At 38.8% G+C, this 25674-nt stretch overlaps 1 protein-coding gene across 2 annotated transcripts; it reads right to left on the bottom strand.

Moving 5' to 3' along the window:
• Positions 1 to 1838: 1838 nt before the first annotated feature.
• On the bottom strand, positions 1839 to 24311 carry stip1 (stress-induced phosphoprotein 1). Of its 2 annotated transcripts, none has more exons than XM_079473231.1 (14): positions 24185 to 24311; positions 17968 to 18177; positions 17742 to 17883; positions 16605 to 16746; positions 15197 to 15362; positions 14447 to 14573; positions 7807 to 7909; positions 7537 to 7657; positions 6495 to 6591; positions 6185 to 6309; positions 2836 to 2872; positions 2656 to 2759; positions 2400 to 2572; positions 1839 to 2149 (listed from the first exon to the last, which is right to left on the bottom strand). In XM_079473231.1, the coding sequence occupies exons 1-14, from the start codon at positions 24191 to 24193 to the stop codon at positions 2077 to 2079; spliced, it is 1629 nt and encodes a 542-aa protein (XP_079329357.1). In that variant the 5' UTR covers positions 24194 to 24311; the 3' UTR covers positions 1839 to 2076. The 2 variants fall into 2 exon arrangements, with proteins under 2 accessions (XP_079329357.1, XP_079329356.1); XM_079473230.1 differs by having other exon boundaries at positions 6489 to 6591; positions 24185 to 24287.
• Positions 24312 to 25674: the final 1363 nt, after the last annotated feature.

The raw sequence follows: 25674 nt of genomic DNA, 5'->3' as shown, positions 1-25674 counted from the left end.
TTCTACCGCTTATCCGGGGCCGGGTCGCGGGGGCAGCAGTCTAAGCAGAGATGCCCAGACATCCCTCACCCTAGACACTTCCTCCAGCTCTTCCGGGGGGACACCGAGGCGTTCCCAGGCCAGCCGGGAGACATAGTCCCACCAGCGTGTCCTAGGTCTTCCCCGGGGTCTCCTCCCGGTCGGACGGGCCCGGAGCACCTTCCGGGGAAGGCGTCCAGTAGGCATCCGTAACAGATGCCCAACCCACCTCAGCTGACCCCTCTCGATGTGGAGGAGCAGCGGCTCTACTCCGAGCTCCTCCCGGGTGACCGAGCTTCTCACCCTATCTCTAAGGGATCGCCCAGCCACCCTGCGGAGGAAGCTCATTTCAGCCGCCTGTATCCGGGATCTTGTCCTTTCGGTCATGACCCAAAGCTCATGACCATAGGTGAGAGTAGGAACGTAGATTGACCGGTAAATTGAGAGCTTCGCCTTGCGGCTCAGCTCTTTCTTCACCACGACGGACCGGTACATCGACCGCATTACTGCAGAAGCTGCACCGATCGTCTGTCAATCTCCCGTTCCATCCTTCCCTCACTCGTGAACAAGACCCCGAGATACTTAAACTCCTCCACTTGAGGAAGGAACTCTCCACCAACCTGAAGTGGGCAAGCCACCCTTTTCCGACTGAGGACCATGGCCTCGGATTTGGACCATGGCCAATTCCTTTTAGATTTGAAGTTTAATTTGAAAACTTCAAACATTTGCACGAAAACTTGCATTTCCCCATTAGTCAGCAATGTTGTTTAACAACCGGGTGTAAATGGACCTCCCACTATTCGCCTGCAATGATTCAATTCAGGCAAACTTATGCATATGACCTCTTTGGACAAATATAAAACAATGATACAAAATAGAATACCTTGGATATCAGCATTTAAGTCTTTTCAATACTTTTTAGGGGCCGTAATTGTCTCAAACAGTATTAAAAGTTGATAAATACTTATACAGGGTGTCCGCGGGATCTTTAAGAGTGCGATCAATATACAGTGCATGGTTTGCTTATAATGTTCACAGTACATATGTTGCAAAAACAATAATAGTAAACATTCAGTCCAAACACATGGACCCAAACATGCACAGGCTTTCTTTGCATGGCAAGACGATAGCAGAAGGTGCGAGTCACAGACACAGAACTAATGGATCCAGATATTTATTTTAACCAATATTGCATCACAGTCGGTTATTCATTGCAAGCTATAAACTGAAAGTTTTCACTTGAGCAATGCCTTTTTGCTATGAAGATCCTCCCAATGAAGTGCATTGTATTACAACACAAGAATGATTAATTTAGATTTCTGGCTGGCCAACTGTGTGAAAATTTTTATATATACAGCTAGTCATATGCCTTTCAAAATCTGATAAATGTTTACAATTTTATTAAAAAGATTAACGTTTGTTTTTAATTTAGTACTACCCCAAACAACCTATTTCACATGACCAATGTGTACATATTGTCCACAAAACTGAATAATAACGGAAATTACTAAAATTACCCAGCTCAAATGTTTGTATAGCCTTTTTTCTTAATCAACGATCGTCCAGGTAAGATCACAGTGTATTTCAATGTTTTGTGATAGTTGTTCATGAGACCATTGTTTTTCTTTAGCCATTAAACTGCTTACTGGTCTGGCTCAGGACAAATAAGTGAACAACTATCACAAAACCTAAAAACAAGCAAGTGAACCAAGAGTATAGAAACATTGGAACGGATTTTTTTTGTAAATTCAGTTATTAGCATTATATGTTGTGGGCTATATGTAACTGTTGTATAAAGTAGATTGTTCAGGACAGCAATAAAAACAACAAATATTTTATTATAATTACTCCTTTAAATATCAATATTTTTCAGATTCTGAAAGCATTTGTAAACTGATGACCAACTCAACTATAAATCACATTGGTGTGAATGGAATAGGGTAGGGTGTGTTACATTTGATGAAGCAAATTATTTCTTAAATGTTGCCTTCTCCTTTGTTGTTTTCTGTTGTTGTTCCGCAGATGAATATTTTACTGCTTTTCTTTGCCTTCCTGTGATCACCGGATGGCTATTAGCCCAACATCTATCAGTTTCTGAATTTTCTGAGCGATGACGGGGTTCTTTAGATGACTAGATAGGCAGAAAATAAACAAGGTTAACAGGTTGATCAATTCATTAATCAGAGCCAAACTTCCTTAACTTTTTTTAAACATGTTAATAACATTGTAGTACTGCTTGTGTTTTGTAATGCAGGATTTAAACATAATTGATTTTAAGCAATTGCTTTTTAGAGTAATATACTTTGCCTTTATTTTTTACACTACTAAATCATTTTACCCAAAACGGAAATATTTGAATATTGTTTAGATTTGTGTCATACTCGCTGAGGGCCTGTGGATCTTTCTGCATCTGCTCCAAGATAATGCGCATGGCAGGATCACTCATGATCTGCTGCACCTCTGGGTCAGCCATAGCCCTTTGTTTTACCTCCTCAGGGCTGTCGTTACGCATCGCCTGGCTCATCATACAACGCTGCAGACCCTCAGTGGCCTCCTGCAGGGTGGAGTACAAAAACCAGTAAGTGAAACCAGCCAAATCTACCAAGAGTTTTCCCCAACAGGGCAGTACTAGCACACCTTGGAGTTGGAGTCGAGCTCAAGCGCTTTCTGATACACATCAATTGCTTTTGTGAAGTCCTTCATCGCCTCCAGTGCTGCTCCCTTGCGCGTGTAACCCTTTACTAAAAATAAGAAATGATAAGGTAGAAAAACGTGTGCAAAGACAACACTGACTGAAGCAAAATGTATAGCACTTACTGAAGTTAGGGTCGAGTTTGATGCAAGCCTCACAATCCTGAAAAACAGGATAATTGTTAACATAGTTTAGTATTAGGGCTGTCACGATCTCAGATCAATTCTTAAAAATGATACAATTACACGTTTCCACTCAGCAGTGGAAAGTTCTTGTGTTGTGTAGTTACTGGGATGCATTCAGAAAATGAAAGCATTGTGTGATCACAAAAAAACTCACATATTTTAAAAACGGCTTATCTGTTTTAAGCTTCATTCATATAGATTTAAGATTATTTGCCAAAAAGAAGAAATATAAAATTCCAATAACTTGAGCGCAGGCTTGATTGTTTGTATTTTGTATATGCTATTGCCATGTTGAGAAAATCAAGCGCAAATAAAGGCAAATTTGAGATCTAAAATTTCTAAATCTATTTGACTCTGATGAAGATGATTCTGTGATTTGTATTATACATATTTGTGTTCCAAAGCGCAAGTAAGCTTTCACTGTTATGCTGATGATACGCAACTTTATATTTCCTCGAAGCCTCATGAAACACAGCAATTCCATTGAATAGTGGAATGCATAGTTGATATAAAAAGTGGATGAATAGCAATTTTTTATTACTGAACTCAGACAAAAATAAGTGTTACTTATTGGACCTAAAACCGCCATACGTAACAACCAAGAATACTGCTTAACTATTGATGGATGTTCCATAAAACCCTCATCTTCAGCTAAGAAACTTGGCTTTATAGTCGTTAGTACTCTGTCATTTGAGAACCAGGTCGCCAACACCTGTAAAATTGCGTTTTTCCATCTTAAAAATATATCTAAACTACGTCATATGCTGTCACCATCAGATGCAGAGAAGCTTATACATGCCTTTATGACATCAAGACTAGATTACTGTAATGCACTATCAGGTGGTTGCCCTGCAGGCCTATTACAAAAACTCCAACTGGTCCAAAATGCGGCAGCTCGAGTTCTTATGCGTACAAAAAAGTATGAGCATATTAGCCCGGTTCTGTCAACCTTGGACTGGTTACCTATAAAGCATCGCATAAACTTTAAAATCTTGCTTATTACCTATAAAGCCTTGCATGGTTTAGCTCCTCACTACTTGAGTGAACGTATTATAGTCCATCACGTGCACTACGCTCACTAGTTGTGGCCTGGTGGTTAGAGCGCTGGGCTTGTGATCAGAAGGTTGCTGGTTCAAATCTCAGTGCCAGCAGGTCATTAGATTATTACTATTACATTATTAATGATCATTTTAAAATCTAACTTTTTTTATTTTGCCTTGTTGTGCAGGCACTGTCGAGCTTGTGCAGAGGCAGCAGTTTTTGCCAGAGGGGAACTGGAATCCCCTGGTTAGGCCTGGTTTCCCTCTGAGGTTTTTTTTCTCCTCCAATGGAGTTTTGGGTTCATCGCCACCGTTTGCATACTGTTTTGCACTGTTTGCCTGGCCGGGGGGGCTGCTAGAATTTGATAGTCTTATTTCATTAACACTGCATATAGGAATTGATTGTGTGTCTGATATTTGACCTGTGTTTTGACTTCCATAACTTTTTATGTTTTACTTATAGTCAATGTTTTCTTGTACAGCTGCTTTGTAACAATGAAAATTGTAACAAGCGCTATATAAATAAAGCTGACTTGACTTAAGAAAAGCTTGACATATTATTTTTAACACTTAACTGTTAATAGGAGAAAATTCTTACTCCGGACAACTTAGAATTAATTGTCATACATATAAATCTAAATATTCATCTTTTACATTTTATAAAATTTTACCAACTGTTAAAGATTTTCATTTGATTGAACATGTAACTGTTGAATACTTTTTTGTAGCTGGAACGATGTTAAAGTAGTTCACTTTCAAAACAAATGTTCATGATAATTTACTCAGCCCCATGTCATCCAAGATGTTTATGTGTTTGTTTCTTTAGTCGATAAGAAATGAAGGTTTTTGAAGAAAAAAATTCCAGGATTTTTCCCCATATAGTGAATGAAGCTGCACTGAAACTGGACTCCAAATGGTTGAAGGTCAAAATTACAAAGGACTTTAGAGAAGACCCTTATTCATCGTCTGGTATCTTTCGTGAAACGATGAGCCATTTTTTAAAATAAAATGTTTACGATGTATAAACAGAAACGCTCACCTTGCGCTGTTTTGCGATGAGCATAATTACAAAATACGTAATTATGTTGAAAAGGTCCTTGAAGTAGGCGGAAGTACAGAGTCAGTGTTTACAAGTTGAACGTGCAAGTTTTCAACGTAATTACGTATTATGTGAAGTCATGAACGCACATCGCAGAACAGAGCAAGGCGAGCATCTCTGTTTATAAAGCATAAACTTTTTTTTTATTACAGATTGTTTCGCTAGATAAGACCTTTATTCATCATCTGGTATCGTTTAAAGCTCTTTGAAGCTGCACTGAACCTGTAATTTTGACCTTCAACCTTTTGGGGTCCAATAAAGTCCATTATATGGAGAAAATCCTGGAAGGTTTTCATCAAAAACCTTAATTTCTTTTCGACTTAAGAAAAAAAAAAGATCTAGATGACATGGGGCGTGAGAAAATGATGTACATTTATTTTGAAAGTGAACGTCTCTCTTAATAAACATGATGTTGAAAGAGAATGTTGCAGCACTGCTAAAATAACATTTTAATAACCTACTCTAAACTTTTTTGTTCCAAATAAATATTCTCAGAACATTATTTTTTAGTAAAATGTAAGTGGAAAGAATGTTTTAGGAACATTATGCTAACCATAAATTAACGTTCGTGCAACATTAAGCAAACTGGACATTTTAAATCACATTCCCACAACCAAAACAGAACATTTGGAAAAGGTTCTCAGAGCATACATTTGTTAGCTGGGTTCAATGGGTATTACATTAGACCATATCAAATCAATAAGCAAAGGTGGTTAACCATACAGAGTTATAACCAGATTAAAGAGTTCACCAACATAATGGCAAACAAACAATCTACACAGTATTTGTGAAGTCAAAACTAGTCAGCTCTGTTTATGTAAATAAGGGTCTGTATGGTTTGTTATATTACAAGATCATTGTGAGGGAAAGGTAGTATTAGAAAATCTTGTGCAATATGTTTTCATCGTCAGATTTAAAATGTTGGACATTACAGAACATTTAGCCATTTAACAAAATGTTAAAGTTTCTGTCAGACAGCAATTAAAATAATGTCTCAATTTTGAGATTTGGCCCAAATAAGCCAAAGAAATGTTTGGTCATTTACTGCATTGTTATCTTGTGTGACAGTAAAAATGCCATGTCATGTCAACAAACCATAGTGTACAAAAAAATAATTGGTCTTTGTCTGTGTATATTTGTGTGATTGTACCTTTAGAGCCAGCTGGAATTCCAGCAGTTTAGTATAGCAAGCTGCTCTATTGCTGAAGAGCTTGGCATCATACGGGTTTCTCTTGATAGCCTCTGAATAATGCTTCATGGCCAACGGATAGTCACCTACACAAAAAGCAGCAACAATTCCATCAGTATCTACCCCACTTCTCTCCTACACCATATCTTACTACAACAAACAAACTTCCCATGCAAGGTAACTGTGATTGTGAATTTAGTTGAAACACCTTTGCTCACACACACACGCACGCACGCAGACACACAAAAAAAATATATACACATACACACACCCTTCTGAAAGGCATCGTTGCCCTTATTCTTCTCTTCCAGTGCCAAATCGGGATTGATGTAGGCCTGTTTCTCCTGATCTTTCAACATCTTCTCTGCCTGCAAGTGAAAATTTTAAAAGACTGCTTCAATTCTTCAGTGGCACAATATTCTGGATGGCCTTTCAGGGCTGACCGCATTATCATCATAATTGTGAGGTCACAGGTGGAAGCAGAAAATGCTGGACAAGCCAATCTTTGCATGATATTTAAAATATTCAGTTTTGTGTTGAGGGGGGCTACCGTGGCTTAAAGGAATAGTTCACCCAATAATGAAAATCCTGTCATCAATTACTCATCCTCAAATTGTTCCAAATCTGTATAATGTCTTTGCTCTGATGAACACTCAGAAATATGTTTAAGAATGTGAGCAATTTTCAGATCCGGGACATCTTGGTAGAAAAAAGATTTCTGCTGAACACCAAATGAGATATTTGGAAGAACAAAGGGACACTTGGACTACCCCGTTAATTGTTTATACTATAGTTGTCAATGATGTTCCAGAACTGAAAATTGCTCAAATTCTTCCAAATACATGTATCTGTGTTCATCAGAACAATACAATTTATACAGGTTTGGAACAACTTAAGGGCGAGTAAACAATGACACAATTTTAATTTTGGGGTTAACTATCCCTTTTAAACACATTAAGGTTTACAGATCAATGTACTGCAGTACATCCAACATGGCTGAGAGCAATAATCTTACCAAATTGGGTACATCATAGAAACTTCATCTCAACCCTAACCTGATTTTGGAGGTGCAACAAAGCCAGCCTTTTGACCAGACGCACACCTAAGCACTACAAAACCTTTTTTTCCCATAGGTATGATAAATCTTTCAATGGGGCTTTAGCACCTCTTTTTCAGCCCTCTACAATCTGCACCTCTTGGTACTTGGGGCCTAATAACAATAGAGCTTTTGCAATTAAAATAAGTGACCTTTGATCGATAGTACAGCATGATTAAACGTTTCAACTCATAAAATATATAAAAAATGCAATGACCTGTTGGCATTTCTTAAGAACGTCAGGTGTGCGATGCTCTGTTAGACTCTTATTAAAGAACTGGAAAGCTTCTTTATACTTCTCCTGCTTAAAGTAAGAGTTTCCAATCCTGGCATATGCCCTGCAACCAGAGAGAGAAAATAAGTATTCAATTGTAAATACTATAGAGAAAAACTAAATACATTTTGTGTGGCATTGTTTTTTTATAGAGCTGCAGTGAGTTAGAACTAGTTATTTAAGATTCATGGAACTTCATGCACAAACACTCACTTGGCGATCTGTCTGTAGTCCTCTCGGTTCTCTCTGCCCACCTCAATGGCCTTCTCACAAAGGTTTCTGCATTGATCAAACTCCCCCATTTCAAAATACACAGCTGAAATAGAGTAAAGATACCGTTCATATTAAGGACATATTAATTGTTATATATAACATTTGAGATTAGGGCACCAGCCCTAAATTTGGTAGCACCAGTTGTCATGGGATGAGGTACTTAAACTTTATTCAAATACATTAATAAATAAATTAGGAATTAATACAAATTATTTATGATGTGATTATTGTTATTGTAAAAGTATATTATTGTACAAGTAAACTGGCTTTCAACACGACCATATTTAAAGCACATGTTTCTTAAAGCTACTTTCTTCCTTTATTTGTTGTGAACATCTCTTATAAGAGAACAATTCCTTTAATACAGTGAGTGTTTTTGGGCCAGTCCGTTATAGATATCTGTTTGTAATGTTCATCAAAATAAAAGTGCTGCACCAGCACAATGTAAGAGCAAATGCACAATACTGTAACAGACATGAGTTTTATTTCACAAACTTTTTTTACAAAACTGACTACCTTTACAAGTGCGACCATTAAGGACAACTTGTCGTACTGATAGTTAAAATAGTGGCAGTCTAGAGCCCTGTGTGTGCGTGCGTTATATATATATATATATATATAAATAATCAAATTTTAAAAAGATGAGGCCTGTAATTTTCCTCATAGGTAAACTTCAACTATGAGAGACAGAATGAGAAAAAAATACAGAAAATCACATTTTCCACCATAATTTGCAAATAAATTATTTTGAAATTCATTAGTATTTGTTCACCTACAAAAAAAGGAAGATTTCTGGCTCTCACAGACCTATAACTTCTTCTTTAAGAGGTTCCTCTGTCCTCCACTGGATACCTATATTAATGGCACCTGTTTGAAGTCTTTAACAGTATAAAAGACACCTGTCCACAACCTCAAACAGTCAGACTCCAAACTCCACTATGGCCAAGACCAAAGAGCTGTCAAAGGATGCCAGAAACAAAATTGTAGACCTGCACCAGGCTGGGAAGACTGAATCTGCATTAGGTTAGCAGCTTGGTATGAAGAAATCAACTTTGGGAGCAATTATTAGAAAATGGAAGACATACAAGACCACTGATAATCGCTCTCGATCTGAGGCTCCACGCAAGATCTCACCCCGTGGGGTCAAAATGATCAAAAGAACGGTGAGCAAACGGAGGCAAAGGAACCACACAGGGGACCTAGTGAATGACCTGCAGAGAGCTGGGACCAAAGTAACAAAGGCTACCATCAGTAACACACTACGCCGCCAGGGACTCAAATCCTGCAGTGCCAGACGTGTCCCCCTGCTTAAGCTAGTACATGTCCAGGCCCGTCTGAAGTTTGCTAGAGAGCATTTGAATGGTCCAGAAGAGGATTGGGAGAATGTCATATGGTCAGATGAAACCAAAATAGAACTTTTTGGTAAAAACTCAACATTCGTGTTTGGAGGGGAAGAATGCGGAGTTGCATCCAAAGAATACCATACCTACTGTGAAGCATGGGGGTGCAAACATCATGCTTTGGTGCTGTTTTTCTGCAAAGGGACCAGGACGACTGATCCTTGTAAAGGAAAGAATGAATGGGGTCATGTATCGTGAGATTTTGAGTAAAAACCTCCTTCCATTAGCAAGGGCATTGAAGATGAAACGTGGCTGGGTCTTTCAGCGTGACAATGATCCCAAACAAACCACCGGCTTCGTAAGAAGCATTTCAAGGTCCTGGAGTGGCCTAGCCAGTCTCCAGATCTCAACCCCATAGAAAATCTTTGGAGGGAGTTGAAAATCCGTGTTGCCCAGCGACATCACTGCTCTAGAGGAGATCTTTATGGAGGAATGGACCGAACTACCAGCAACCGTGTGTAAAAACCTTGTAGAGACTTACAGAAAACGTTTGACCTCTGTCATTGCCAACTAAGGGTATATAACAAAGTATTGAGATTAACTTTTGTTATTGACCAAATACTTATTTTCCACCATAATTTGCAAATAAAATCTTAAAATCTTTAAAGATTTTCTGGAATTCTTTCTTTTCATTCTGCCTCTCATAGTTGAAGTGTACCTATGATGAAAATTACAGGCCTCTCTCATCTTTTTAAGTGGGAGAACTTGCACAATTGGTGGCTGACTAAATATTTCTTTGCCCCACTGTATATATTATAGTTACGGTTTAAGTTGGATTCAAGACTCAAACGCTTGTAGTGTAATCGCTAGTTGTGCCAGAGCACAGAACTGGAAGCACGATGTTATTTATTCATCATTCCAAAAAATATGTGTTCAACTTCATGTGGAACAGCATGGACAGATCTGGCAGGTCATATGAAAATGATGATGTCTCAAAAGCAATCTGAGACACCACTTTTTCAGGTGCTTGATAACATAAAATTACAAAATTTTCAAGATATGTAAATTATTATCTGTCAAAAGATCATAGATCAAAGATAAAAAACATGTTCATGTTTAAAGGGGTGATGACATGAGTAGATATCGACGATATATTGTTTTCCCCGATAATTTTTCCCATAATTGGGTATGTGTTTTGTAATCTCTGATTCCTCGATAAACTCCGCTTTCTTGTTGCTATTTTGAGAATTGCGCGCATGGCTGCTATTTCAATGTAGTCACAAGACTAAAACCAAAGCATGCACAGGTGTAGCTTTGCTTTAAATAGTAAACACTTGGTTACACTTTAGAATGGGGATCAATTCTGTATTAACTAAAGATTAACTACGACTTTTGCATCGAACTCCTAATTACTGCTTTTAAGGCAGTTTTTAGGTGTATGTATTGGGTAGGGGGTAAGGTATGTAGAAGAAGATAATGCAGAATAAGGTATTAATATGTGCTTTATCAATTAAAATATACCACCAATATGTAAGATAATAAGCATGTAGTTACTAACTTGTGTACCTTAAAGGAGATTTTTTTTTCTACTTTTACACAAATATAATATAAATCTTAGGGGTCCAAAGAATGTGTCAAATACACCACAGATCTTTAATTATACCGTGCTCTAATTGCCCAGTTTTGCATGTGAGGAGAAACGGGTTGTTTTGGTGTGTGTCTCTGCAAATGAGCTGCTAGTCTCCGCCCCCTTTTCAGCAGAAAACGCAGCCAGGGCTGTGAGCCTGTGCTTCCAACGACAAAACAAGAAAGAAGGGTCAAATAAGGCTTATGAGAAACGCTGCGTCACGTCTTTAAACACCAAACACATTGCTTTCTATAAGTTAACAGAACTAGAGTACACATAACAAACCGATCGCGTATTTTCCAATCATACACACTGCTTTCTATAAGTAAGAGTACCCACGAAAGAAGGGTCACAAAGCGAATGAGAAACACTGCGTCTCGTCTTTGAACACCAAACACATTGTTTTTTACAAGCATACCTGTTTCCCCCGGGGCCATTCACAAATGCGCTTCGGGTCCCTGTTGGTCCAGGCACGACCGCTTTAGGGGGTGAGACCAGTGAGCGTCCAGGGGTTTCACGGGTGAAATAACAAAACGGAAGGGTTGCAGGAGATGGGTGTGAAAGTCAGGTTATTCTAACAGGATTGTTGACAGGTATGTCTATAAGTGAACAGACTCCTAACAAACGCCTCACGTTATCTATATGCAAAAGTACACATGACAAGCCGGTCGTGTATTTACAAACCATACACACTGCTTTCTATAAGTGAAGGTACTCAAGACAAACGCATCGCGTCTTCTCTAAGTAAAAGTAACGTTAAACAGAACAATCCCGTCTCGTGTTTACGAGCCAAACACATTGCTTTCTATGAGTGAACGGACAAATGTTTCACAGAGACATTTTAGCTACTTTTAAGTTGCCACAGCTCCCTGAGGTCTTAAAAACTACCGGTTCTTACAATGTCTTTATCTGCAGCTTTGCCTCGTTCAGTCTGGAGAATTCCCATTGAAAACTAAATAAATCATTGCGCTCTAATCTCCTGTGAGGCTGGGAACAGTGTTCTCCGCTGGTCTGTGCAGCCAACAACAGAAGAGTTAGCATGCTTTTTCTTACTTTTGCCATGGTGTTGGAACAAATTCACGCATGTCGCTTGCGAAAACAAAACTGGTTGTAGCGCCATGGGTGGACACGTTCAAAAAAAATAATAAGAATGGCTACCTAGGTCATAAATAGGGATGTACCGATCCGATACTCTGGATAGGATTTGGCTCCGATCCATACCTTTTTGAATGGATCGGGTATCGATCATGCTCGAGTCAGCACAACCGATCCAAATCCGATACCAAATTACCAGCAATTGTTGAACGGGGAGCTGTATTTAAGTAAATAGAAAACGTTCGTTTATTTTGAGAAAAATGCATTTACTTAAAAATAATAACTAAATACTTTGAAATTTATTTTGCGTAATGGCCCGACAGGCGAGTTTAGTGGGGAGACCTTTCAGGACCCAACTTTATGCCTATATGGAAATTTCAGCGCGTTGAAGATGTCGCAGATGTGGAAATATTTCACGCTTGAAACAACAGAAAGCAGCACAGCTGCCAGTGTGTAAGTACTGTTGCGCGTTACAACACGACACATTTAATCAAACATCTTCAGAAGCATCACGGAAAAGATCACGAAGAGTTTGTACAAGCGAAACGCAAAAAGGACGAATTAAAGCACCAAACCTTGCAGGAATTATTTCAAAAGGCAAGAAAAACTTCACAAAGACGACAAAAAAAATCTGTAAAAATCACAGAAAAGGTTGTGGAATTTATTGTACTAGATAATCAGCCTCTCTCTGTTGTGGAAAATGTAGGCTTCCGTCGCCTGAACCGCGTTAGTTTACCATCGCGTAAATACATTTCTGAAACAGCTTTGCCCGAGTTATTTTATAGTGTCGTCGCATGTTGCGGATCAGTTAAAAGATGTAAAATCTTTGAGCTTCACTGCTAATATTTGGAGCTCCAACGTGTGTCCCATTCCCTTTTGAGTTTAACCGCGCATGGGATGGATTCTGGTTACGCATTGCAGAGTGCTGTGCTACATGGATCACACAGAAGCAGCGTGATTTCAGCTTCAATCAAAGAAATGCTGGATGGTTGGAAAATACAGATTGTCATTTGGATGACTCCATAGCTTGATTAAATTTAATTTAATTCAATTATAAGTTTAGCACAGTGTTCTTAATAAAAATGTCCGTCATACTGTGTATATTAGTTTTGATGTATTTCATGAATATGCAAAGCTTGACTTTAACTCACACAGTCATTAAATTTATCTGCTTACAGACATTCTAAACCTTAAAAGGTCAACAATAACTGATATCGGATTTGGATCGGTATCGGCCGATATTTGTAAGTTCAGTATCGGAATCGGATCGGCAAAGAAAAACTGGTATCGGTGCATCCCTAGTCATAAAGGGAGCTAAATCTGAATGGCTCGTTTTCTCACAGGCTTGCAGAGATAGGCTCACATAAACAAAAACTAAATTTTCTTAGTTGGTAGATGCAACAGACTCGATTACAGCACCTTAACATGGAAAGTCTGATTTTCATGAAATGGCCCCTTTAATATAAAGTGTAACCAGCTTTATTTAACAGAGCCATTATTGGACAAGAGAGCAGTGTTACAAATGCCTGATGTGTAGTTTATGAAGGTCTGCTCTAAGAAATCGAGACAAACTCACAGTCACGTAGCCTAATCTATCAATTCATGTCCCAATAAACCCGTAACTACATGAATTACAGTGAACCCCCCAACAAACTAGAGATCCTGCTTTCCAGACAAAGGATTGTCACTCTCGCCATCTGCTCAATTCAGTGAGTCGCAGAAACTACATATTTTAACTAGTCAAACGTTTCCAAGCACCATATGAACATCCATTTGTCTGTAATTATTCTTTTATGTCCGAACAACAGAAACGTAAAACATGTAAACGACAGCTTTTTGGGAAATTCAGTTTTTTGGGCATATACAGTACTGTACATACGGTTTATAGGGTAAACGTAAGTACGATGTGGTGTCGTCACAAGTATGCCAAATTAATACAGTATGTAATAGCACCTTGCGCCAGAGTCTCAAAAAACCCTTTGGGAAACACTGTTATTCAGCGAATTATGTTATAATTCTAATAAACTTTAGTCTAATAAACAGCCTTTTACCTTCTAAAAGTTTAGTTGAAAAGGATTTTCAAAATTTAATTTGAATATTATAACATTTCAGCAAAACTCCCCTAGCTCCTTTGAAATAGACTTTCTACCTTTATGTTGCCTATTGTTATTTTATTGTTGTAATACAATTTTGTTTTTAAAATGGTTGAAATGAGAAATAACGTACAGTAGTATAACTAAAGAAAGAACGGTTCTGCATATCCGGTATCAGGCACATAAACATGCAAATAATTGGTATTGGATGGTAAACAACAATATAGGTCAATCACTAGACATGAGTAAGTGTTGTTATACTGTAGATCATCCAATAACTCATGAGTCTTATGTGTCTGAATTAAAGTGTCATAGACAGACAGTTTAATCATTTATTACCATAACTGTACAGCAAGGGCACACAAACAATGAGAATATTGCACATGTATGTGGTAATTGTAAACCACTGCCTGTATCATTCTTACCCGCTTGATTTGACAGATAGGTCATGTTGGTAGGATCATTCTTTAGAGCCTCTTCATAGTGTTTCAAAGCTGTTGCAAAATCCCTCTTCTTATATGCTGAATTTCCTAGCTCCTTTTCCTTCGAGGCCTAGTGGAACACAGTTAGTTACACAACAGTTTGGGAAACTGCCCCATAGTGTCTAACACAGTGTCTTCACAAGACGCAACGCGACCTGCTTGTTCTTAATGGGTTTGTTGCATCGTGCCACGCTGCATCCAGACCGGACAAAATTTCAAATTATAAAGGGTTCAAATGTGTTTCTAAAGTATTTTGTCGGGTTGCATCAGTCGCCTCCGGTATAGACGCAGTGTAAACCTAGTCCTAGACTTAAACTCATCTTTGAGCTTTCTTAACTTACATCCCTTACACCCTACCAGTGTCTTTGTTTTGTCTCAAGATGCACATCAGACATTTCCAGGGCAAGAATTGTTCAAATCTACTGAAAATATCCTAATTTAACTATTGGCTACTGCGCGGTTAATCTAAGATCAGTCTGGGAAACAGCCCCTTTATCAAATAGTGTATAAAATATTACATGTACATTACATTAAATGATACTCATACTATTGAATGACACTAAATACTATTGTTGCAGCATGCAATATGTGTGGGAAAAACACAAAACTAGACAGTACACTGCAAAATATGCATTAAGCAGTACAAAAGTATTTCACTCCAAACATAGTCCATGGCCAATTGGCAATCAGTACCATTCTCTTGTTTTCAGGCAGATTTTCCTCTTTGGGAGGTGGTGGAGCAGTCTCCTTGCGTTTAGGAGGAGGGGGCGGAGTTGGTTCCTCCTCTTCATCCATGCCAGACAGATCCAGACCAAGCAGGACTGAGAGAGTGGTCATGACTCTGGGGTCTTGCAGTTTCCTACCATCAATAAAAATAAGGATAATAGAAGTTACAAGTAGTAATAAAATGTACCTGCTCTTGTGATCCAAATGATGTTTACTATAAAGACTAGGCTCAATAAGAATGTTTTTGTAGTCACGACATAACCAAATTTCATACTACACTTACCACATGTGCATTTTCCTTAATTATAATAAACATGTTAAAACAGACAACATTATTTATTTCAACTAAATTATTGCCTAGAAAGCCTCAGGAAAGGTGTTGTGCATATACATCGTGGTTTCATCTCTAAACAAAAACAATTCCGGATGAATTGGATGAACCAATTATTCAGTTACTCATTCACAGAGTCATTTACTGCATTCCTGAATACATTTAGTAAATCCAATCAATTTATGACACTTACCACCAACTACTGTCAGTTTTTACTTCAAAGAATTTGAACAGTATTAAAATAAAGTTAAATAATAACAATACTAATAAATTGGTATTAAACACGTTAAACGCTTTACAGCCCTAAATATAGCAACTTAACAGTTAACAGTGACGATTCGGATGATCTGCTCAAATTATTGAATACAGTTGGCCTAGACGGTAAGGTGGAAGGAAAATATGGGCTTTTTTGCCCTTAACTATTCAAATAAATATCTCGTCTGCTAATGATCTTGGGCTTAAAGAACGTTGAACACTGGGTAACAGGATAGTCAGAGGGCCTACAACTAGTCATTATGCATTTTTAGATTACAAGAAATCCTAACAATTGTTGTTTTGTTTCCACAATTAAAACATTCTCTTAATACACTACACACTATATATTCAATTCATAAACCCGCGGATTTCTCCATGATTTAGTAATATCATAGAGACTCTTCAAGTTTTTTTTTTTTTAAGCGTCTATTAGAATGTCATGGATTCTAATGGTGGCATGTTATCTGGCAGATGGGAACCAACAGAACAGCATTAAATCTAACTGAAATAATGCCCAAAACACAAAACCGAAAGCACATGTACAGTAAAATTTCCTTTGAAATTTGAGTTAGCCCCCCGTAAGGGGGCTGCCGGCTGTCTATGTTTGATTTTATTAATTAAAAGTATATTTTATTTACGCCGGTTCCAGTCTCATTCCTTTCCTTTTATTGAACTTCATTACAAACACCTTCAAAATTATAAAAGTGAACTGAACAACCAGTCGGGAATATTTTGTATTAATGACCAGCTGACTGTACGTCTTAAAACAGCCCAAAAAACAACACCTACGTCCCAAGATCCGAAGGTTTATTCCTGAGCTGTTCCAGCAGCTCCCTGTAGCTGGGGTCAGAAAGCATCCCCCGTGTTCGAGAGTCAGCCTCCAACTTCTCATACAAGTTAGGAACAGAAAATGGATTCATCATCTTCCTCTCTGCAGAACAAAACAATAAGCGACCATTTAAAAAAAAAAGAACATTACCCACCATTTTTGAGAATGAACATTTCCCATGCTTAATGTAATAAAACATTAAGGTTAATGTAATAAAACATTAAGGTTAATAAATAGTTAAATTGATGCATAAGTGGAATCCTACTGCCCGAACAAGAATTTAGAGAGTAGTTTTGTTTCAAAATAGGGCTACTAAAGCAAACATGATGATCATGGATTTTTTTGAGAAAAGCTATCGTCAAACACACACTGGAACTCAAACGTCTGCATAACACACCGTGTTAACTTTAACACTCAGATGAAAAAATACTGTAGTACACTACAGCAGTGGTTCTCAAAATGGGGGCTGCAAGATGGATCCAGGTGGACCACAGTTATGTGGCATTTAATGAAATATAGAAATGTATCAAAGATACATCTCTCTTCCGTGTTCGCATGCACTCCCTCTTCCGACGAGCTCCATGAGTGTGCGCGAGCTAAAACTAACACGACGCGATAACGCCACAAATATGCTAATTAGATTGTGACGTCACCAACGCCACAAGTCTCAAAATCTTGGAAAACACTGCATAGTTACCGTCCGCTGGTGTGGACGCAAATATAGTTATAGTTATCTTTATATTTATGTTTATAATGTGAACAGCCCTTAAGTCTTTATATTTGGGTGGCCACAAAGCAATGCACACGAACGGGGCCTTAAAAACTAATTGAGAACCACTGCACAACAGTATTTAAGATAATAACAGACATTTTATTCACGTGCTACACCTGTTTGGCTAGTGCTACACAACCTCTGTAGCTCCAGTGCTATGTGCAAGAACACACACAGGTGAACGGGAACATTTAAGACAATTGGGGAGAATGAAGTCTAATTTCGCATCAATGTCACATCCCATACTGAAAGCAGCTGCAGTGCGTACAGTGTGATAGTGTGTCTCTGGACTGGGCCGAAACAGCTAAAAGGTAATATTGCTTACCTGCCAACCGTGCTTCGATATTCTGAAGGCCCTCTTTAAGCTGCTGATTTGCTGGTTCCTGACGTAACCCCTCCTGATAGGTTGCTTTGGCATCTTCAAGTCGCCCAAGAAACTCTAACGCAGCAGCTTTTCTTGAGTATCCCTTAAAATGTCAACAAGTATTATAAATGTTGAGTTAATTTTTATACAACATACATGCTTCAATTACATTTTTAAACTAATTCACCTTCCCCCAGTCTGATTTGATCTTTATGGTTTGGCAGGCATCTTTCAGGGCATTGTCATAATCCCCCTTCTTGGCATAGGCAGCAGAGCGGTTGCTGAAGAGGACGTGACTCGAAGGGTCTAATGTCAGGGCCTCTGTGTAGCACTTTACTGCTTCATCAAAGTTTCCTGCGCTGAGCGCCTTGTTTCCCTGATCTTTCAGCTGGGAAGCCTAAAAAAAAACATGGAGTTAGTTGGAATTCTTTAAATACCATAGGCCCACATTGAATGGACACAAAACAACCAAAACATTTCTCATCTTTTTTTCTTTCACAGAGAAAGGCTTTTCTCTGGTTATTTTAAACCCCGGGTAAACAGAATCCCGGGTTATCAGTTTCACACTACTTATAATTTACCAGGGGTTAAGACATATATCCTAGGTATTCATAACCTGATGTTTCACACTGTACATCAGTAAACCCTGGTTCCCAGATCAACATTTGCTTACCTACTATTTTGACAGGTCGTACCATATAGTACCCTATGCAAGGGTACTACAACGTCTCAGTGTTCAAGTTAACAGGACTTGTATTTTGACGGGTCGTCTGGAAGATGCTCGAATTATAGTATGTGTTTGACAATAGCTTCTCTCAAAAAGTAAAAGGCTTCTAAAATAAACTCTCAGAGTAACTCTGAAGATCAAGTTTAATATACATCCGTTTTATTTCCTCATACAGTGCAGACGCAAACAAATCCTCAACCATCACTTGTATAGTATGTTAGTCTGTGCACCTCATCCACTCAGAACAGCCAGATGACATATTTAAATAACAGGATTCCGCATCCCCATCTAGTTATATGGACTCAATGTAGTGCGCCATTGATTATTGTCCTACACAAACAAGCACAACCACGACAAAACGCAATTCACACAGACGCAGCTCTGTCTAATGCACCTATTCTTAATATTATAAGCACAGACTGATTGATTTAGTGATCTGGGAAAACCCAACACAATTTTAGACATTACACATTTTGGTGCCATGTTCAAACCCATTCTTTTTATTTAATTCAAGGTATGTTATGGTTATCCAAAGTCGGCTGATTGTTATTTACTCTCAGACTCCTAGTGCATACAGATAACACATTATATATATAAAATACAACTTTATCAGCAGGGATATTTAAAATAGAAAAAAGATAAGATAATGGCAGATAGAGTGCAAACCAGTGAAGTGCAGATGTGGGGTAGTGCAAAGAGCTTACCAGCCTGTTTAAAGTGACAAGAAAGCAGACCTTGTTTAACCGGTCAGAAGACGTAGTTGAAGAGGGGCAGACCGATGCTGAATGAGGTAGTGACTTGGAGCAGTGCAATGTCAGTGACTAACGTGGGTCAGTGTTTATTGTGGGAGGGACAGACTTGATGTTGTGCATGACTAGCCATTCAAAGCACTTCATGAGAATAGGAGTAAGTGCAACTGGACTGTAGTCAGTGAAGCAGGACGGAGAGGACTTCTTTGGGACATGGAATGATGGTAGTAGCTTTGATGTGGGGAGCATGTGGGGAGAACAGCCTGACTCAGCATAATGTTCAAATTGTCTGAAGACATCAGTGAGTTCTACTGCACAGTCTCTCAGCACGTGCCTAGGAATGTTGTCAGGACCCTGAGCAAGGATCTCCTCACACTGCGCTTATCCCTCTTCTGCTTCCTCTCACATCTCTTGTGGCGTCTCTACTGTGGGCGAGATGCAGTAGTGGGGGGGGGGGGGGGGGGGTCGATGAAAGTGAAGTCCTTCGGAGCAGACAGAGGTCCAGCAGCTCTTCACCGTGCGCATTTAGCTCTTCAAATTATGTTTAGCCAACACTGTATTCGTGCTTGTATGATCATTTAGCCTAATTTTTCTCATTAGCCCCCTATGCCTATATGAATTTATGATAAGTGTTGTTTTTAGGAGAAGTGGTTTCTCTTACACTTAACAATAGCGCTGATGGCGTCACACACTAATTAGCATATTTGTGATGTCATCGTGTCGTGTTTAAGTTTGGTCTACTTTTACCACTAGAAACACTTCTGATCAGAGAGTAGAAGCAAAGCCAATTTCATTATATTGTATTTTAACACAACTGAATGCCATTTTGACATGTTAATGAGTATAAAATAGTGACTAAACCCAACCGAATAATACCTCATGTTTAATCCAACCATCTGTTAATTTAACTGCTGCTAAAATCCAGATTTATACAGTCCAGACGCATGATCACAATTTTCACATCATCTATTAAGACCCGAGTCACCTGACCTTTTATACTGCTACGGGAATCTGAAAGTGTTTTTCCATGGTTAAATCATTCGACATATTTATTTAATACTGGTACTTTATTTAATATATGATAGGGTATTGCACTGTAAATTAATCCTACATGTTTATTTTGTCGATGTGGTTTAGATTATATTATAATAACAGTTTTAAAGAATTCCTCAAAGATAAAATGTGTAGGGAAAATGTCTTTTATTCACCTTTCAACAGAAAATGCACGGATGTAGTCATTATAAATCACCTTGTAAATTATGAAACAAATTAAACTTCTATTTTAATTATTTATATTATGCAGTGATAAACAATATGTAAATTCTGCAAAATGTGTCGTCACAAACTCAACTGCACAAAAAATATGCTTTGTTTTCTTAACAGGTGCAGCTTTTAGTATAGAGCTGTGGCTGTTTTCTCTATACACTTTTGCATAGTGCTCGACTGCTTGTATTTCAGAGGTGGCGATCATATCACAATGTCAATGTGAACCCCCATAGCCTTCGGAGAAACAGGTAAAACTACATAAACACGTCATGTTTCATGTTTACAATGCACATACAGTGGGTACGGAAAAAATCAGACCCCCTTAAATGTTTGACTCAAATGATTTTAGCCATTGGCTAAAATCATTTCAGTTAATTTATTTTTCTCATTAATGTACACACAGCACCCCATATTGACAGAAACACAGAATTGTTGACATTTTTGCAGATTTATTAAAAAAGAAAAACTAAGATATCACATGGTCCTAAGTATTCAGACCCTTTGCTCAGTATTTAGTAGAAGCACCCTTTTGATCTAATACAGCCTTGAGTTTTTTGGGGATAGATGCAAAAAACAAGTTTTTCACACCTGGATTTGGGGATCCTCTGCCATCCCTCCTTGCAGATCCTCTCCAGTTCTCTCAGGTTGGATGGTAAACGTTGGTGGTTAGCCATTTTCAGGTCTCTCCAGAGATGCTCAACTGGGTTTAAGTCAGGGCTCTGGCTGGGCCATTCAAGAACAGTCACAGAGATGTTGTGAAGCCACTCCTTTGTTATTTTAGCTGTGTGCTTAGGGTCATTGTCTTGTTGGAAGGTGAACCGTCGGCCCAGTCTGAGGTCTTGAGCACTCTGGAGAAGGTCTTCGTCCACGATATCCCTGTACTGTATTAATATTTCCCTCGATTGCAACCAGTCGTCCTGTCCCTGCAGCTGAAAAACACCCCCACAGCATGATGCTGCCACCACCATGCTTCACTGTTGGGACTGTATTGGACAGGTGATGAGCAGTGCCTGGTTCTCCACACATACCGCTTAGAATTAAGGCCAAAAAGTTCTATCTTGGTCTCTTCAGATCAGAGAATCTTATTTCTCACCATCTTGGAGTCCTTCAGGTATTTTTTAGAAAAACTCCATGCAGGATTTCATATGTCTTGCACTTAGGAGAGGTTTCCGTTGGGCCACTCTGCCATAAAGGCCCAAATGGTGGAGGGCTGCAGTGATGGTTGACTTTCTACAACTTTCTCCCAACTGCATTTCTGGAGCTCAGCCACAGTGATCTTTGGGTTCTTCTTTACCTCTCTCACCAAGGCTCTTCTCCCTCGATTGCTCAGTTTGGCCGGACAGCCAGCTCTAGGAAGGGTTCTGGTCGTCCCGTCTTCCATTTAAGGATTATGGAGGCCACTGTGCTCTTAGGAACCTTAAGTGCAGCAGAAATGTTTTTTTGTAACCTTGGCCAGATCTGTGCCTTGCCAAAATTCGGTCTCTGAGCTCTTCGGGCAGTTCCTTTGACCTCATGATTCTCATTTGCTCTGACATGCACTGTGAGCTGTAAGGTCTTATATAGACAGGTGTGTGGCTTTCCTAATCAAGTCCAATCGTTATAATCAAACACAGCTCCACTCAAATGAAGGTGTAGAACCATCTCAAGGATGATCAGAGGAAATGGACAGCACCCGAGTTAAATATATGTGTGTCACATCAAAGGGTCTGAATACATAGGTCTATGTGATATTTAAGTTTTTCTTTTTAATAAATCTGCAAAAATGTCAAGAATTCAGTTTTTTTTGTCAATGTGGGGTGCTGTGTGTAGATTAATGAGAAAAAAATTAACTTAAATGATTTTAGCAAATGGCTGCAACAGAGTGAAACATTTTAGGGGGGCTGAATACTTTCCGTACCCACTGTAAGTACAGGTTTACAGTGTAAAGTAAATTTAAAGACGTTTAGATGTTCTGTCTTCAACTTTATTTTATATTCTACAGGAAAATTGTATTTGTCAAGCCCTAAGCTGTTCCAAGTGAAAGTGTTTTACACTGTATGCATGTAAACTTGTTCGTGGACAATCCATAAACCAACAGTGTGGTTAACTTTGGCTTAACCACACCGAGTAGTTTGATTCTGCACAGTTTTGTTATATATTCAAGTAAACTGCACTTTAGTTTCTGTGATTCATGACTTTCATGTTACACAAAGCTTATTTGCAAGTGCTTTATGCCACGATAATTTTACCTTGGCAATAAACAGCCCTATGAAGCAGCTCAGGCTGGCAAATGCTTTCTGTGTGAGAGTGAAAGACTTTGTGTCTTCAGCCCTCCGAATGATTGGCCGGACTCGAGACTATCAACAAACCAGATGGGCTGCCGCCGTGCATTTCACTATCCCACAGAGTGGTGTATTCTGAGAGAGGTGGCTGCTTTAGAGCCAAACATTAGTTTCAAAACGAAAATATTTTATCAATAATATATCATGATAATAATAAAAATGCACAATATCCACGTAAATAATCAGCAGGGCCTATAATCGATCAACCCTGGTAGACTCGTGATAAAAACTTGAACAGGCGTGAAATCTGAGCACTGTGCAAGAATAAGAGGGTCGTCGTGACATTTTCAGATTGTGTTTTGGCCCGTTCTTACATTTCTGCCCCAAACCGGTAATGCCATTTTTGGCCAGATATTTTCTGTTGGCAAAATTTCTGTGTATCCCTAGTCACAGTATGCGATTTTGGACGCAGCCTAGATCTTCACGAACAGGACTGGGGCACACCACCTATTGAGTGTGTGATGACTGCATCTTCTTACACACCCTTACTCCACAGAAAATTGTCTGCGCTTCGTTTCCCTGACCAAGAGATGGCGCAGCTTTCTACACTCTCGAAGGTTCGACTCTTCTCGCGTAGAACCAGAGGAAAGCCTTCATTTCCCGTTACTAGAATTTTCTTTAAACTGTCTTGGAAAGTTAGAGGGAAATAAAGAAAGCCATCGAAGCTTCTTTATACTAAACATTATTCTTTAAGTTTCTTATTATGGCTTACGAATATGAATATATATATATAAATAATCATATTCTGGGTGTTTTATTGCATACTTTTTGAGGAAGATACGAATATACCAAAAAATATTACTTTTGTTTAGCAAAAAGTGGTTCCAAATTTCACTGCTTTATAGTTTATTTTCTGACACCTGAACTCACATACTCCAATGACAATTTGCTTGACCAAGAAAAGCAGATTTCAGTTTAATCAACTGAATGTATGTTGTTGCGCCCTTAACACACACAAGTCTCTAGATGTTACATGAGCACATGCTAACCTGCTAACTTATTATGTGAATCGAGTGAATTACTAAAACTGTATTATTTAAAGACTTACATACAAATGCTAATAATAACAGTCAGCAAGAGACCACCCTTTTTACAAAACGTTTGTAGTGATCGCATGTTACAGCACATCGTGTGTCACATTTAGCTGCTAACGTTCTATGAGCCAGCCAGTCAGCTCCAGCATGTTTTCGATATTTAAGCTAAGCTAGGCTAGGCCAAGTGTATAGCTTCAGTATTAGCAATATTACAAAACTTTAAACGTGGCTTATGTGCACGGCCATTTAAAAAGCCTGCCTCTCTTTCATCACACGCAATTCCTTTAACCAAATAGTTAATACTTACTTTCTCCATAATGCACGAGGTTCCAGAATCCACTAGACACTAACGTTACTCCGCCTGAGCCTCTTTATCAATGTAGCCGACTAGCCGAAGAGCTGGGTTGCCAAGTATTTCAGGTTAAACTCATCATAAAAGTTTTTTTAAAGCATCGCCTGTGACGTTTATTATTCCCGTCATAATTAGCAGATTGTATAACAGATAGATATGAAAAGATATTGAATTCTATATTAACAGTAAACAGGACTGTATAATATTAATTTGTATATTTGATGTGCTTTTTTATACAGAAAATGAACATTTGAACTGTAAACATATTATACATTTGTTTATTCTATAAGGAAAATTCCATATACATACACAAAAGTGGGCTCAATGTAAACCAAATTTTTCACGTTTTATCAATGACTTCAAACTGTATATAGATGATCTATAATAGATCTCTTGGAACAAACAAAAAAGCACTGAAAACATTTTCCCATAAATTTATGTAATTCTATTTCTTTCTTTTTTCAATTTTCGTTTCTATCTGGCAACGAGTGTTAATGTGACTTGAATATGTAATACATCTCGTCTTATGGCATTGATTTAATAAAGCATATAAAACAAATAAAACAAAATAAAAAGATTGTATAACAGATAGATATAAAATAGATATAAAGTATAATTTTTTTTTAATGTTATTCTTATTAATAATACGTTTTTACATTTATTACCTAAACATAGTTATATCTCAAGTTGTTTCAAACTTTGTTCCACTAAACAGAAAATAAGATATTTGTAAGAATGTTTGTAACCAAACAATTCTGGGCCTTAATTAACTTCCATAGTAGGAAACAAAACTACAATGGTAGTCAGTGGTGTCCCAGAATGAACCTTCTGAAGGAATCCTTTTAAGCCCTTGTGGCAGGGTAAGAGACACTACGGACACAAGATGGCTGGTGTAAGCAACCCCGGAGGGGAATTTATTAAGACAAGTAGTGCAAAGTGTCCACAATGTGCAGCCCTGGCAGGAGCCACCCGGGGAGGATATTTGGCGCAGCTCCAGCCATGCTATCGCTGTCAAGTCCTTGCCACATCCCACATCAAGGCGGGCCCTTCTCAGTGGTGGGCCTGGTGCCCACTTGTCGTTCAGGAGAGCTTCCTTCTTCCCGGGTGCCCACAGCATTCTACAGCCTCAATTCAACGTTGTGACATGCCACTTTCGCAGCCCTCCACACTCTCCATGCCACGGTGTGTCCGGCAGCGACGACTTAAGGCCAGTAAGTCAGCAGACCTGCTTGCCCCCTCAGGGCCCTGACCCTGGCAGAACCCTGGCTAGAGTTGCGGAGAGTCCCCACCACTCCTGCCTGGGTCTGGGTGAGGAACCTGCAGGCGCTCCCCCTGGGAGGAATTCCCAACCCACTGTCGTGTCCAGTACACGCCCTGCACCTCTACTTGGACCGTACACAGAGCTCTCTTGCAGAGGTACGGAGGGGCAAGGCTGCTGGGATGCA

This window comes from Barbatula barbatula (assembly GCF_947034865.1).
Source record: "Barbatula barbatula genome assembly, chromosome: 2".
Classification (NCBI taxonomy): domain Eukaryota; kingdom Metazoa; phylum Chordata; class Actinopteri; order Cypriniformes; family Nemacheilidae; genus Barbatula; species Barbatula barbatula.
This window is presented reverse-complemented; position numbering and strand designations above follow the sequence as displayed.